A 14326-nucleotide genomic window follows, 5' to 3' on the forward strand; every position below is an offset into this window, starting at 1 on the left:
CCGACTAACCCGATCTGGAAAAATGTTTGGTTCAATATAATACTTATATTGAAAAAATATAAACGTTTCCAGCCGGGTAATTGGTTTAATTTTAATGATTGATGATGATGTTTTATCAACATAATTATCTTCTAACAATTTTAGTCTAAGTCTAAGGCTCATGTTGAGGCTCCAATTTCAGGTTCTATAGTTTGCATGGTAAACGTTTTCACCTAGAGTGTAACAGATGAATATTCGGGCATTATAAAGTGACCATGCCAAAAGATCATTTATTTATCCGACAATGGTATACACAGAAGCAAAGCAACCTATTTATGTTGTACAGATAAAAAATGTTTTGGTCTTTTTTTTAGAACAATTGTCAACGTTAAAGTTAGTAAACAAATCTATATACTCTTGCTTATCAAGGGTACAAAGTACAAAAAATATTTATAAGTTAATTGGTATTTTAGTAGGTAAACAAAACATGCATTTTATCAAAATACTGTTAAAGCTTGCGTAATTATTAAGGTAACAATTAATATTCAACTATTCAAGCTTATCTTAAGAAATAATTTAGATAAAATAATTCAAAAACTACAAAGGTGAGCCACAAATTGGATTCGAAGGCTAGGTTAGGGCAGGTACAGATGAAGGTTTAAACAATGTAAGAAGGCTTTAACTGGTGGATGATATGATTGGAATGTCACAGAATCACGATCAACTCGAGGTCTTTTAAGTAATTATTATAATATGTAAATTTTTAGACGTTAAAGTTCAAGTAGACCAGTGCCGAAGCCTTCAAAAATAGTAAAAAACGAAAAAAAATTACAGTAGGATGAAACCCATTAGAAATGCAGGGGAATATGATCAAAATGAAAGGAAAAATAAATTACGGTCGATCCGAGTTCGGGAAGTGGGAGGGGGGTGACTTTTAAGGGGGAAAAATTGTTTATCTTGATTTCCGGCGAAACTACCAGTCCTATGGAAAAAAGATAAATGGCAAAGTTGTAGGTCATAAAAAGATCTACAACTTTGGTATTTACAATTTTTTCACATAACCTCAAAATTTAGGTGAAAAATTCAAAAAACCAAGTTTTTGGTTTTTTATTTATATCTTATTTAAAAAGTTTTTTTTTCTACGAAATTTGGTGAAAACTTACCTTATTATGTCCCAAATATACTGTAATTTATTTGATTAAAAATATTTATTTTTTCGCCTCATTTTAACTTAATATCAAAAAAGCACCCTAATTTTCAATCGAAAATTCTGACGTCAAAATTTCAGCTTTTTTCAAAAAGTTTGGGGGTTTTTTGTTCGTTGAAATATCTACTTTCTGATGGTGTAAAAAAAAATATACATTACTATAGGAAATATTATTAGAAAATGCAAAAAATTGAAAAAACCACAAATTCGAAAATTTTCTTTTAATTATGTACAATTTTGAGGTATTTATTAAAATTTACACTTTAATTACTCAAAAAACGTAAGATTTCATGCTTCATTGATAAACGAAAAAATTGCAAATTAAAATATACTTCTATAATTAACAAACAAATAAGTTAATAAAGTTAATATTTAATAAGACATCTACAATATTTTGAAAAAGTTGTAGAATCTTCTGTAAATAATATTTGTAGATGCCTATTTATTGCTGTTTTAAGATAATTTATATACCTGAGTGACCTTCGGTGAATTTTAGCCCAGTGTAAGTTATTTCATTGAGAAGTGGGGATGGACCTAGGAGGGTCTGGGCCTTACTACATACCTGCTATTTCGTAGCAGCTGTAAAAACCGTTAGCCAGTATTCGAGATACAGAGTAGTGTACAACATCGTTTTTAAAAATACACCTGCAGGCTGAGTTACTCTAAGTGATTTGTGAGAAATTTACTTTATTCAAAGAAAAATTCAAAATTCACCGAAGGTCACTCAGGTATATAAATTATCTTAAAACAGCAATAAATAGGCATCTACAAATATTATTTACAGAAGATTCTACAACTTTTTCAAAATATTGTAGATGTCTTATTAAATATTAACTTTATTAACTTATTTCTTTGTTAATTATAGAAGTATATTTTAATTTGCAATTTTTTCGTTTATCAATGAAGCATGAAATCTTACGTTTTTTGAGTAATTAAAGTGTAAATTTTAATAAATACCTCAAAATTGTACATAATTAAAAGAAAATTTTCGAATTTGAGGTTTTTTCAATTTTTTGCATTTTCTAATAATATTTCCTATAGTAATGTATATTTTTTTTACACCATCAGAAAGTAGATATTTCAACGAACAAAAAGCCCCCAAACTTTTTGAAAAAAGCTGAAATTTTGACGTCAGAATTTTCGATTGAAAATTAGGCTGCTTTTTTGATATTAAGTTAAAATGAGGCGAAAAAATAAATATTTTTAATCAAATAAATTACAGTATATTTGGGACATAATAAGGTAAGTTTTCACCAAATTTCGTAGAAAAAAAAAACTTTTAAAAAAAGATATAAATAAAAAACTAAAAACTTGGTTTTTTGAATTTTTCACCTAAATTTTGAGGTTATGTGAAAAAATTGTAAATACCAAAGTTGTAGATCTTTTTATGACCTACAACTTTGCCATTTAACTATTTTCCATAGGACTGGTAGTTTCGCCGGAAATCAAGATAAACAATTTTTCCCCCTTAAAAGTCACCCCCCTCCCACTTCCCGAACTCGGATCGACCGTAATTTATTTTTCCTTTCATTTTGATCATATTCCCCTGCATTTCTAATGGGTTTCATCCTACTGTAATTTTTTTTGGTTTCAAAAATTATCGACACTGGTCTAAAGTGTCATGATATTGATATACTTTATAGAAATGACTTAGAAAATTTGTATGCTGTACCTAAATATAGATTCGATTCAATATATATATTGATAATTTTAAAAATGCAATTTCAAAAAAATATATAAACATTTGCTATAAATGTGCAGGGTGGTAAAAGTATAAAATGTAAAGTTATAAATTACGCAATCTCTGAACTATACAAATACGTTTATATTAATAATCTGATAGATGATTATCGAATACGTAACCTAATAATAGGAAGTAATCTTAAAAGTTATTTGACAAACCCTGTTTTTTCTGCAGTGGTTATGTCTTGTACTAATTTGAGATCATTATCTGTAATGTCTTGTTTTCACGCTAAAGAAGTCGCGCGGTAAAAGCCGAATTTTTTTTTCAACCAGCGCATTTTTTGTAAAATATTATACATATTTTACTAGACTAAACTCTGCCTATTAAATAAGATTACTATGATATAATAGTATTTAAAGTAACATTACAATACGTGTGCGTGGTTGCGATATTATCAGCTCCAAATAAAATATTTATAGGTAACAATGGAATGACAAATCTCCTGTCGAATATACAATTCTCTATTATCTCATTACCAGAGATATGACTCCATTTCTCATGTTTAAATATTTTAATAGTTTCCAACGCTACATTTATTGTGTTAATCATATTTACATAACTTATATTCGACACGTGTTTATCTAAACTGCGAAAACATCTATTGTTTTATAAATTTACAACGGGAAATGATTAAAAATATTATGGAAGTTTTTATACCAATATAAATAGTTTCTTTAATTCTTAGTATCCCATGATAAATAATAGTTAGTGTTACTGAATATTTTAAGTATATTATGTACCGTTTGCTTAGTAGTTAACTTCACATGGTACCTTAGTCAGAGTGCCAGTAATTAAAATAGGATCCGATTGTGGTCTAAGAAATAGTTGGAAGCGGTTGTACAACTAGCTGAATATGATAGCTGAAGCATGAATTATTTATTAAAACATATAAGTACGTAAAAAGCCTCAGCCATAGCATGTACTTTAAGGAGGCGACGTGATTGTATATTATGTTAGTATTCAGAATAAAGAAATTATTTCATAGATTTTCAAAACATAATGACATATTCTTATAGCACCATTTAAAATGTGGATCCTTAGTTCTTACCCTTATGAAATATAATCAATCATTATCACATTGACATAAGTGAGTATTAAAATATTTCTATAGTCTGTGGCCGTGGGCGGCGCGGTGTGGCCGAAATGTCAAATTCGTGTTAACAGTTCAATGTAAACAACATGCAAATCGATTATTCGATATTTCTCTTCATGGAATAGGTCTTAAAAAATTACTAGATTGAAAACCCAAATGTATAAGCTCTGGATGGAGAATAAGGAAAAATAAAAGACATTATTGTCTTTTAAAAATAGGATACTATTGTCTATTTTAAGGATTTATTTTGAGTAATACGATAACGATTTTTCACTTGAAATTTATTGATAGTTAATTCGTGTACTGATAAATAACCATAAATGACAGACACAATTGACGAATCAATTACATATTAGAGACTGCCACATCGAGTCGATGGATAAATGTTATCAATTAATTGAAATGTTGACATATTATCGCCATCTTTTTACATAAGTTCGGGTATAACCTTTAAACAAGGTTTTTTTAATGTGTAATGCGTAGTAATGCGAAAACATGGCCTAACTGAATAATGACCAGGAGAAGAAATTAGTGTCTAAAAGAATAAAATTATTTTAGTAATTACAGCGGCAAATTATAACCACCAAACGCCCTTCTCCCGTCTCCGTTTATGTAATAGGAGGTAGAATAATGTCATTTCCTAAAACTTTCATATTTACATCAAGGTAGGTTTAAAAAAATCCATACATATTCATGTATTGCTATAAGTAGAAACACCAAGAGTAATTATTTATTATTCTTACCTTGAACATAATTTTTTCCTTCTCCATAATGAAATACTGTTACACCTGGAACAAAACAAATACATATATAAGTTTTTCTCGCCTAGTTCGTCTCTATATGGCTTCTACTTAGAGCTTATAATTTAATATTTATTCACATAATGTTCTTTAATTAATGATCAGAAGCCAATATAATAATACATCCTAGTACTGTTACACAATATCATTCAATTCAGAGTGCAGAGACATTGCAGGTAGAAGTCAAACAGAGTTAACCTTTGCCATTTGAAATGACAGTTTGCAATACGAATAAAATAAAAACCAATCGATGAGATTCCAAGAATTAAATTTAATTGCTAAATAAACAACAAAAACAGTTAAAACTAATTCGTTATGTAATTTTGTTTTTACTTTGTATTCTGAAATGGGTAGATAAGTAGGTTTTTTTAACATAAACTAGGTACATCGATCAGAAATATGTACATTGTATTTTGATGATCGACGACGGATAATATAGACTCGTCATTCGAACCGTTAGCCATAATTACCTAAAAATATTTTTCTATTATCTTACAAATATCTGTTGAATTTCTTATGTTTATCGTTTTTGCACTATCACAAAATTTCTGTATTCACATTGCACAGCGTTATTATTTTATTCCCATGTGATTTTCTTATTTGGTGTTAAAAACTTGATATATATCCCAAGATGCGCGCGTCCATCATTATCTGAATGTCAAAATCAACTATAATCTAAATGCAATGCTAAAAAATAACCAAACTAGCTTTTTAGATTTGTGCAAAATTTATGAATTTTGAAATTTTGTTAAACGATGACATCATATCTACATTCTTGGTATTGTAATGCAACATGTTTCGCAATAAAGTAAATGCAGGTGTTACACGGATTGTAAATTTTATAAACGATTATCCTATGCAATTTATTACACTTTGCTTATTGTTTTGAGTTACATATGCCTTAACGACAAACCTACGATTATATGCAATGCAAAGCGTTGCGTAAATTGTTACTATATTATAAGAGATACACCACCAAGAAAAATGCATTAATCCCTACAATCATTCTATTAATAGAAAATTACATTACTTCGTACACATTCTAGACTAAAAAAGTATTGTTTTGTTTCTTGATTTTTACTGCGGGCAATGTTATTCATTAAACGTAAGTTTCACTACAAAGTCTTATTAATTTATGGACAGAATTCAAAGATTAAGACAGTGTTTCTCGACCTTTTTAATGCGGTGAAACATCTTAGCCAGTCTAAAATGGCTATGTAACTAATTTTTAATGTTATAAAATCTAATTGTTCACAGAAGAAACTGAAATGATAGGCTTTAAGAAGAAATTACTACGAAATTTTTAACGAAACGAAATTGAAAGTCCTAATAATTTTAATAAAATTTCGAACAGCCCTCTTTAACAATTAAATCCCCTCACTCTGGGACACACTGGATTAAATACTAAATCAGTCTCCTTAATGACATTTGACTTACAGTCCCATCCATATCCAACCAATATTACATACGTTTAACGTTCAGATATTATATTTAAATTATATTTTCTTTGAAAAATTATTCGCTGCATTCGTAATTTTTACGCAAGATAGGTACGATGTTAACTAGCTGCGGATTGTAATTAACTTCTGTAATTAAGCAATTGAAAATGTGGAGTTTTGCTTATTACAAACGTGGGAATAACACGTGTCTCAGTTACCGAACGCTACTTATCTGCAATTATGATTCAACAGCCTCACATGTCTAGTGACTAGCATGTTGGACTGGAGGTTATAAGATTTCGGGTTCTTATCTCTGGTGAAAAAAATGCACTATTACAATGTTTTCAAATATTTGTTATAGCATCCTACCTCTCGAAACAAATACTGCGTACATGGATAGTCGCAATAATTAATAATACTAATTTTTTTTTATAATTATGATTTCTTTATAAAAATTATATTGTATGCCATTTAAACAATTAAAAATATTTTGTTTAAAAAACGGAATTGATTAACTTCAGATTCAGTTTTGCTACCGTTACTGAAATTCAGACAATTACCTACTAAGTACCAGCAGCCTGTCCCGCCTTGCACGGGTGAACATTTTTTTAAAACATATTGGTAATAACTATACATATATATTATCTATAAACTATAGATTCTGTCACCGGTAAACATATTTATTTGAATCCAGTCGCTGATTATTTTGTATTTTATCGTAATTAAATCTGTATTGGAATTCACCGCAACCGGTTGCAGTGAATTCCAACACAAAACATTGTGATAATGTTTACCAAAATTGGATTATTTTATCAAAAATCGACATTATTTCCCACAAACTATTAACCTACTTCCCAAATTTCGTGAGTCAGTTTATACGCACCTGGCTTTCCTACAAGGCTTTTCTTGCTGACATCCTATTCAGTATGTATTGAGACTTATGAAGGTTTTCGTATTTGGCACACCGGTTATAAATACAAGTTTATAATTAAGTTAATTAACATGTAAATATTTAGAACCGGAATAGATAAAAGGGGAAGACAAAAATAAATCACAACAAAATTAACACGAATGGCGGAATGTTCTTTTCTCCAAGTTGGTGCTTTTATCAAAGCATAGATAATTAATTGTTTTATTTTTAGTAAATATAGACTTTTATAATTATATTTACGAATTGAATTTGCATCATATTAGTAACTGCGCAATTATGTAGTGTTACTGTAACAAATGGCGTGAGCGTGTTCAAATGATAACGATTATTAAGCGATCGGATATCTGATTTCTAAACGGAAGCAAAGTACCTCTTAATATTTGTTTTCAGTTAACATCTTTACTTATTAAGTCCTTCGTAAATAAATATTTAGTAGTCTAGTCTTGTGTATGTTTCTTTCGTAGCGATGTACGTAGAATAATTTTAACTAACTTTAACAGAATGCTTGATGTAAAACAAAATGTAAATCATATTATTGCCTTTATTATGTACCAGAGTTATTTTCCTGAATTAGTCCACAAACCAGATGGGCCGATCAAGTGAAAGACACATCGTCCTCAAAACTGTACACTGTCATAAGGGAAGTGCTGGACAGAAACCGGTGGAAACAGATAGTAGGCTCTAGATGCGTTGCTCACCACGACACTCAGACATTAGCTGCCGATTAAAGAGAGAAAGAGAGTTCCAGCATCCGGTAATATAATAGAATTAGGGTAAAGGACAAAGGTTTACCCCTCAAGTTGTCCTCTTTTTAATAAATAAAACCGTTGGCACATGTTTTTATATTTATAAGAACTAGTGACGATCCTTTGAATCTCCTCCTGAATCCTTATTTAGGGCCAAAAAGCCGTGGATCAAACGCAACTAGGCGTGAGAAGGCGCCATCAGCTGCAAAAACTTTTGTTCTACTGGACGAAAAAATTGGCCGTGCCATTTTACCTACCTTCGCGTTCTTCTTTAATTTTAAACCATCATATAAGATGTTACCTATTATACTATACTAGCTGACTCGGCCAAGCGTTGCTGTTGCTAAGATTTTTGTTATATTACATACTAGTAAATTAATCAAGGGAAACCGTAGGAGAACTTGTGTAAAACGTTGGTACCACGACACGGACCTAAACTAAACTACCTTTAACTCAGCGCCATCTGTTAGAATTGTATCAAATAATAAACAAATAATTTGCAATAAAATAAAATTGCGACTATAATTAAAGATCTTACCTATCCTATCTCTCAAGTCGGATCGAACTGCACGGTGTGCGAATTTTATTATAATCGGTTAAGTGGTTTAGGAGTCCATTGAGGACAAACATTGTGACACGAGATTTATATATATTAAGATAATGCAAGGAACCATTTACATACACTGCTATATCAGTTATATTGAAAAATACCAGCAGCCAGGAGCTCTGCAAGTATATGCCCAAAAATTTAATCATCTATTTAAAGAAAATAAATCATCAAAATATGTTAACTCGAAGACAGGTTAATTCGAGTAGTTACTTTAATTTATTATTTGAACTCAGAAGAAGGAAGGTTTTTATTGAGAGAAAAATTGGATATATGTATATAAAAAATGAAGGATTTAGTTCTAAGCCTGAAAAGCGAATAATCACTATAGGTATACTAACTTAGCAAAATGTTACATGCGTTGGTATGTAGCTACTAAAAAGGCCGCCTAATATAGGTAAAAAATAAAGCGAAACGAAGTTCGGAGACAACTACTTTATGCATGTAAAAGAATCATTTTAAAACCAATACCAATGCCAAAACCAATGAGAACAATTAAATAAATAAGAGGGCAACAGGTGATCTTATTGCCTTCAATAGAAGTAACAGTACTATTATAATTATTAGTTTTTAAAAGGCCCGTGAGTGTAAAGTATTAAGTATCACCCGATATAATTATTATTCCGCCGGGAACCAAACATACAGGTATACCTTATTCGAGAATCGGCCTCGATATTTGTTACCTCCTACTCTAATATACATAAAAATCTACAAAAATAATCTTCGATCAAAGAAATACAGTACTATTGGACGTACCTATACGTTAATCATTATAATGTTCATAACAATTAAATAAAGTCATTGTGTAATATATAATAACCAATTTAATGTAACCTCTTTAAGATCATCCACACACAAATAAATGTTGAATTTTATCTTGAAATAGTTTTAGTCATCCGGAAATTAAGTTTGCATAACCTAATGGCATCATCAGATTATTTCTCTATTGCCAAAACGAATACTTTGATTTGCCTTAGGTATAAGTTGCACAAATCATCACTAATATAATTGATACTTACCAAATAAATATTTATGACTAGATCGCGGTTTCATTTGCACATTTCTACTTTAAAATTTACACCAATATAGTTACCGATAATTATGTATAATTTCAATTTTTCTGTTTTTAAAGTTTAAACCCTTTTTAAATTCTTAAACGCCATATATCGAAAGGTATCTTAACCTGTATATAAGTGTTAATATATTTAAAGATTAAATTTGACAATATATCGTAATTTTACCAAACTAAAACTATTACATTTTAAACTAAGCGAACCAAACCAAAATTACTTAAATAATTTGTAGGATTAATACCTACCTATACAATCTGAGAATTACTACTTTATATGATAAAATAATATGCTTTGGTATGTATTTTTGCATGTTTATACCTTTTTTTATATTATTCGAGGCAACATATACTTACTTTGCAAATATAATTTGAGTGATTGTCACAGCACTTCAGTTTTGTTACGGGATATTATCGTGAGAATTGTTTTGTATACGCGGTTGTCATGGCAACGAGTCAAGATTAAATATGGCGTACGTGCGCGTCGCTGTGTACGATAGTACTGGCTCGAGTAGGTTCACTTGCGCCGGCCATCGACCACCACCCAGCTCTTCTGAAAGCGAGAGGAAGACCCAAGCAGGTTTTTATTGTGCGAGGACACACGCGCATATTTCTAACCATTGCTAAGTTTGTTCACTCACGAACATTAGTCATGCTGTATTTTAACGTAATCAACGAGTATTGTCCGAACTTATGATCCTTTATAAAGCCCTCTCCTTGAGATGCCTCCAAAATAGTTGCATAAACATTACCGGTAATGTAATCACTGTCAATTGATGTAATTTGTTACGCAACTTATGTAATAGTAACAAACAAGGGTTTGATTAGAAAATGACAAAAATATTCTTTATTGTCTTTATTAACACAAAATAATTTGACAACTGTTAAAATCATATACACCATTAATAAATAATTAGATATTAAATTAAAGCTAAATAATCATCTAACAACTAATAAAACAAATTCATACAGAAAAGTACCGTCTAGGATGTAAAAACTACATGTGATAAACAAATGTACCTATTGCTATTTTCTATGTGGCTGTACATAACTTTATAAAAAAAACTAAAAACAAATGATATGATGCATTCTTGTAGCGATTAACACAAAAGCTGCGAATCGTGTGTTGTGTTTTGCCTAATAGTGACATTTTATATTATTATTTAACATAAAATGTTGGTTAAAAATCACAGTTCACTTGAATGAAATACAAGATATCACTGTAAGCAACAACACTATAAAATAACACTAACAGAATTTAACAACTACGAAAGCAAATTAATTACAAGTAATTTGTAAATTATGTTTAAGCAGTATAAATACACAAAACAATTTATAAACGGAATTTTACATATCGTTAGGCCTTTGAACCAACTATCGTAATTTATGATATCTACAGCCCCTACATATTTACTGATAATACTTATACTATAGCACCTTTGTATAACACAGATTTACACAGTGTTGACGACTTGGTCGAAGCACTTAGCGACAAATTGTTCTTTGTCGTCCAACTTTCTGACGTCACCGCCCAAGTGACGGGTCAACATGGCGTTTTCGAGAGCCGCAAGTGCTTCTGAAGTGAACCGCTTGCCTTTCAGATGAGTTATCACTGAAGCCTCCCCGTGAAAGCCGGACTCGATTAAACCGGGCGGGATGTTCAGCGTGACGTCATTAATTAAGCCCTTCTCCACAGTCATGGAGATGATCAACTCTTGAGAGGCGGAATAGAGTTTGGACGAGAGAAGTTCCGGTGGCACTGGGAAGGAGCGGCTAACAGTGAACTCTGGTGTTCTGCCATAGCACCATTCCCATGTCGTCAATTCCTTTCTTAATTCTGCAATACCTGTCAATTGATAATTTAAATGAGTATTCATCAGTCACAAGTTGTATATCTTGTTGCGTTTGATTTTTTTTTAAACAAATATGATATTACTCTACATTGTGATATTTATATGATGAATTTAAACATCGCGATTTATTACTTATTTACAATTCATCTCAGAAAACAGAATCAAAGACTCTGTCAGAATCTTCTAAAAACTGACTGAACCAAAAACTGAAAAGCCGTCAAACGAGAAATTCAAATTTGGAACTCAAGACTAGTTAGGAGATATGTATGATAAAAATATATAAGTACCTGGATACCAATCTTCAGTGGGATTAACGAATTGGAAACCTCTCTGTTGTGATATATGCCTTTCACCGGCATCTTCGATATGAAGCGCCGGTGTGCGAAGGTACTCGTATCCGATGGCCGTCTGAAGGCTTTCCACTGTTACTCTGTTGTCCAGATCCGCCAGATTTACGACAGGAGACGGCGTTGACGGAGTCGCTGATGTCTGTATGCCATGCTATATAAAATTATGCGCCCTTAACTTGAGTGATTGGAGGGGATAGGTCAGGTTAGTTACCACAAACATATTAGTAGTTTATTCCAAGACAACTTTTTAGCTAAATAAACACGATTGTTAAAGTATATGTAAAGGAGGTATATTATAAGTAATATAGTGTTTGTTTCTTTATAAATTCGTTTATAAAGAAACAAACACTATATTACTTACACTTACTTTTCTATTTGAAACTGTGAAGTATCACAATAATCTAGGTTTACTAATAAACTAATATATCATGAGTCATGGTGCATGATGCGACCTCTAACATAAATGAATAATTTTAAATCCTTAAATAGTTTCAAAACCCTAATGAGCCCTTTAGTCATGTAAATTATAAACAGTTACTGAGCAAATTAAAAAACAAAAGACTGCTGTACACTTCATTAATCTAATTAATACTAAAGGTCTTTACTAGAATGCATTGTTAAAGTGTTAATGGTAGTTTATGTGCATATCATTAAATTGTTACTCATGCAGGAGGAAAGTATAAGTTACTATTGATCTTAGAGAAAAAATTGCAAAAAAAGGAATACAGTCAAACATAAAGCATATTGTTTATTATAAATCTAGTCATAAGTAGATGTTAGAACTCACCTCTCGTTTAGCAAGTGCTTTGCTGAGATCAGCCTTGTTGGCATTGACTAGAAGTGTGCAGTGATGGTATGCTGTTAAACGGCTTAGCTTAGCAGCTGTTCCCGAAATCTAACATCTTAATTAAGGAAACTTACAGACATTACAACATAATAATAGATTTCATTAAGTAATTGTTACTTTAAACAATTTGATGGAAAAGTTTTCCTTAACTCTTATAATTTTATTAAATGTAAAATACCTTTCTAATGTTATTTATACTAATTAAATAAATATATTTTCATATTTAAAAAGGATACTTTGTATTTGTCCCTAACAATAATGTCTTGTCTCTCGTTGATAAGAGATTTTATTCCAAAGCTTCTATACAAGGCCCTTTTGATAATTTCTAAGTTATATTTTCTATCATATCGGTCTCGATGGGTAAAGAATGTTATATTTAGGTTTCCTCTGTCATGATACACTGTGCCTCCACCACTATTACGTCGAGCAAGAGCAATTTCCTTATCACCTAAGAAAGGTACATTTGCCTCAAGCCAGGGGTTTTGGTGTCTTCCAATAACAACACAGGGCTCATTCCTCCACACCATCATAACATGGTGATTTGAAAAATCCATATTACGGTACATCCAATCTTCCATTGCTAGATTAGTGTAGATGTCTGTTGATTGTGACATAAAGACAGATTTTGTGATTTCCCTCTCTGGTGGTAATACCTGATCCTGTTTTATTGGTTTGGCTGAACTTATAGCCAGGCTTCTTGCACTTGTGCGTCTTGTCAGTCCAGCCACAACACACATGTTGGTAACAACAAACTTTCTCATCATTGATTGAGACATTTTCCAAGCAGATACTTTTCTATATGAATGAGTGATTGGCAGTTTTACAGACGTATAACACTCAGTTCTTGTATTTTAGATATTTATTACTAGAGTTCAAATACCACAAATCAGTGATTAGCACTTAGCAGGCAGGCAGGCATCTGTATCAGCTGATGAGAGGGAGATCAAATATTCATGTAGTGCAATTGTTTGATGCAGCCACTTCCAAGTTTGGTGCAGGGCGTTAATTCGAAAACGAATCCCCAAACAGTCTCGACAGTCACTTTGCATTCCTTCTCTTGAAGACAGGTTGAACAAAAAAATCACAAATCAAGTATATTTAAAAACGAAATTATAATCACAAAAAGCAATTACTAAAAATGGAAAAAGGAAAAAATAATTGTAATATTAGAGTATATTTCAAACGAATGAATTGTGCGACAGCGTAACAAAATATGAATTAATTACCTTCCGTCGCCTCATTTTATTCAAGCTGATAATGATAAGCGGGCCAAGGAACCGAGGGGTCGAGCGAGGGCATATTAAGTTCACTTATAGAGTAGCAAGTAAATACGCCTGATAAGAAACACGACTCTGACACGCGAGCGCACTTCGTTTATCTTGCGTTGTTGTATAGCTGAAAGTGGGTAATTTTCATTGAATAATAGTATTTTTGGTTACTGAACATTACCTATATAATATTATTCTGAATATAAATTTTACATCATAACAATAGTATATACTTCACCTTTTCAAGTCACGTTTGCACTTTGCTATAATAATTAAAATTCTCTACTGTCAAGTATTTAAAAGTGAGTTATAAATTATCCTAATACTTAAAGGAAAAATTAAAATGCTTAACTCTCTAATTTATAAAAAAAAATTGATGTGAAAAATTTGAGG

General features: G+C 31.1%; 2 protein-coding genes across 3 annotated transcripts in view; both read right to left on the reverse strand.

The window, feature by feature from the left end:
- The window catches only part of LOC111003914 (atrial natriuretic peptide-converting enzyme), a 44932-nt gene extending 34800 nt beyond the window's left edge, over positions 1 to 10132 (reverse strand). The window contains exons 1-2 of the mRNA XM_022274670.2: positions 9973 to 10132; positions 4767 to 4811 (exon numbers count right to left, since the gene is read on the reverse strand). Of these exons, the coding sequence (XP_022130362.2) occupies positions 4767 to 4793 (27 nt within the window). The 5' untranslated portion in view covers positions 4794 to 4811; positions 9973 to 10132. The remainder of the gene's footprint in view (positions 1 to 4766; positions 4812 to 9972) is intronic.
- A 324-nt stretch (positions 10133 to 10456) lies between these two features.
- Positions 10457 to 13576, reverse strand: LOC111003809 (lipoyltransferase 1, mitochondrial). 2 transcript variants are annotated; one of them, XM_022274509.2, is made up of 4 exons: positions 12902 to 13576; positions 12606 to 12713; positions 11756 to 11957; positions 10457 to 11461 (listed from the first exon to the last, which is right to left on the reverse strand). In XM_022274509.2, exons 1-4 carry the CDS (start codon positions 13439 to 13441, stop codon positions 11070 to 11072), a joined length of 1242 nt encoding a protein of 413 aa, XP_022130201.2. In that variant the 5' UTR covers positions 13442 to 13576; the 3' UTR covers positions 10457 to 11069. The 2 variants fall into 2 exon arrangements, with proteins under 2 accessions (XP_022130201.2, XP_022130200.2); XM_022274508.2 differs by having other exon boundaries at positions 11756 to 11969.
- Positions 13577 to 14326: the final 750 nt, after the last annotated feature.

The sequence above is a fragment of the Pieris rapae genome, chromosome 1, assembly GCF_905147795.1.
Source record: "Pieris rapae chromosome 1, ilPieRapa1.1, whole genome shotgun sequence".
NCBI classification, from domain to species: Eukaryota; Metazoa; Arthropoda; class Insecta; order Lepidoptera; family Pieridae; genus Pieris; species Pieris rapae.

Excerpts from the sequence above, each read along its gene's own strand:
- LOC111003809 (XM_022274508.2), bottom strand. The coding sequence starts at position 13,441 with ATGTCTCAATCAATGATGAGAAAGTTTGTTGTTACCAACATGTGTGTT. Across the intron at positions 12,714-12,901 it reads TTGTTAGGGACAAATACAAA|ATTTCGGGAACAGCTGCTAA; the intron begins GTATCCTTTTTA and ends TTAAGATGTTAG. Across the intron at positions 11,462-11,755 it reads CACTGAAGATTGGTATCCAG|GTATTGCAGAATTAAGAAAG; the intron begins GTACTTATATAT and ends ATCAATTGACAG.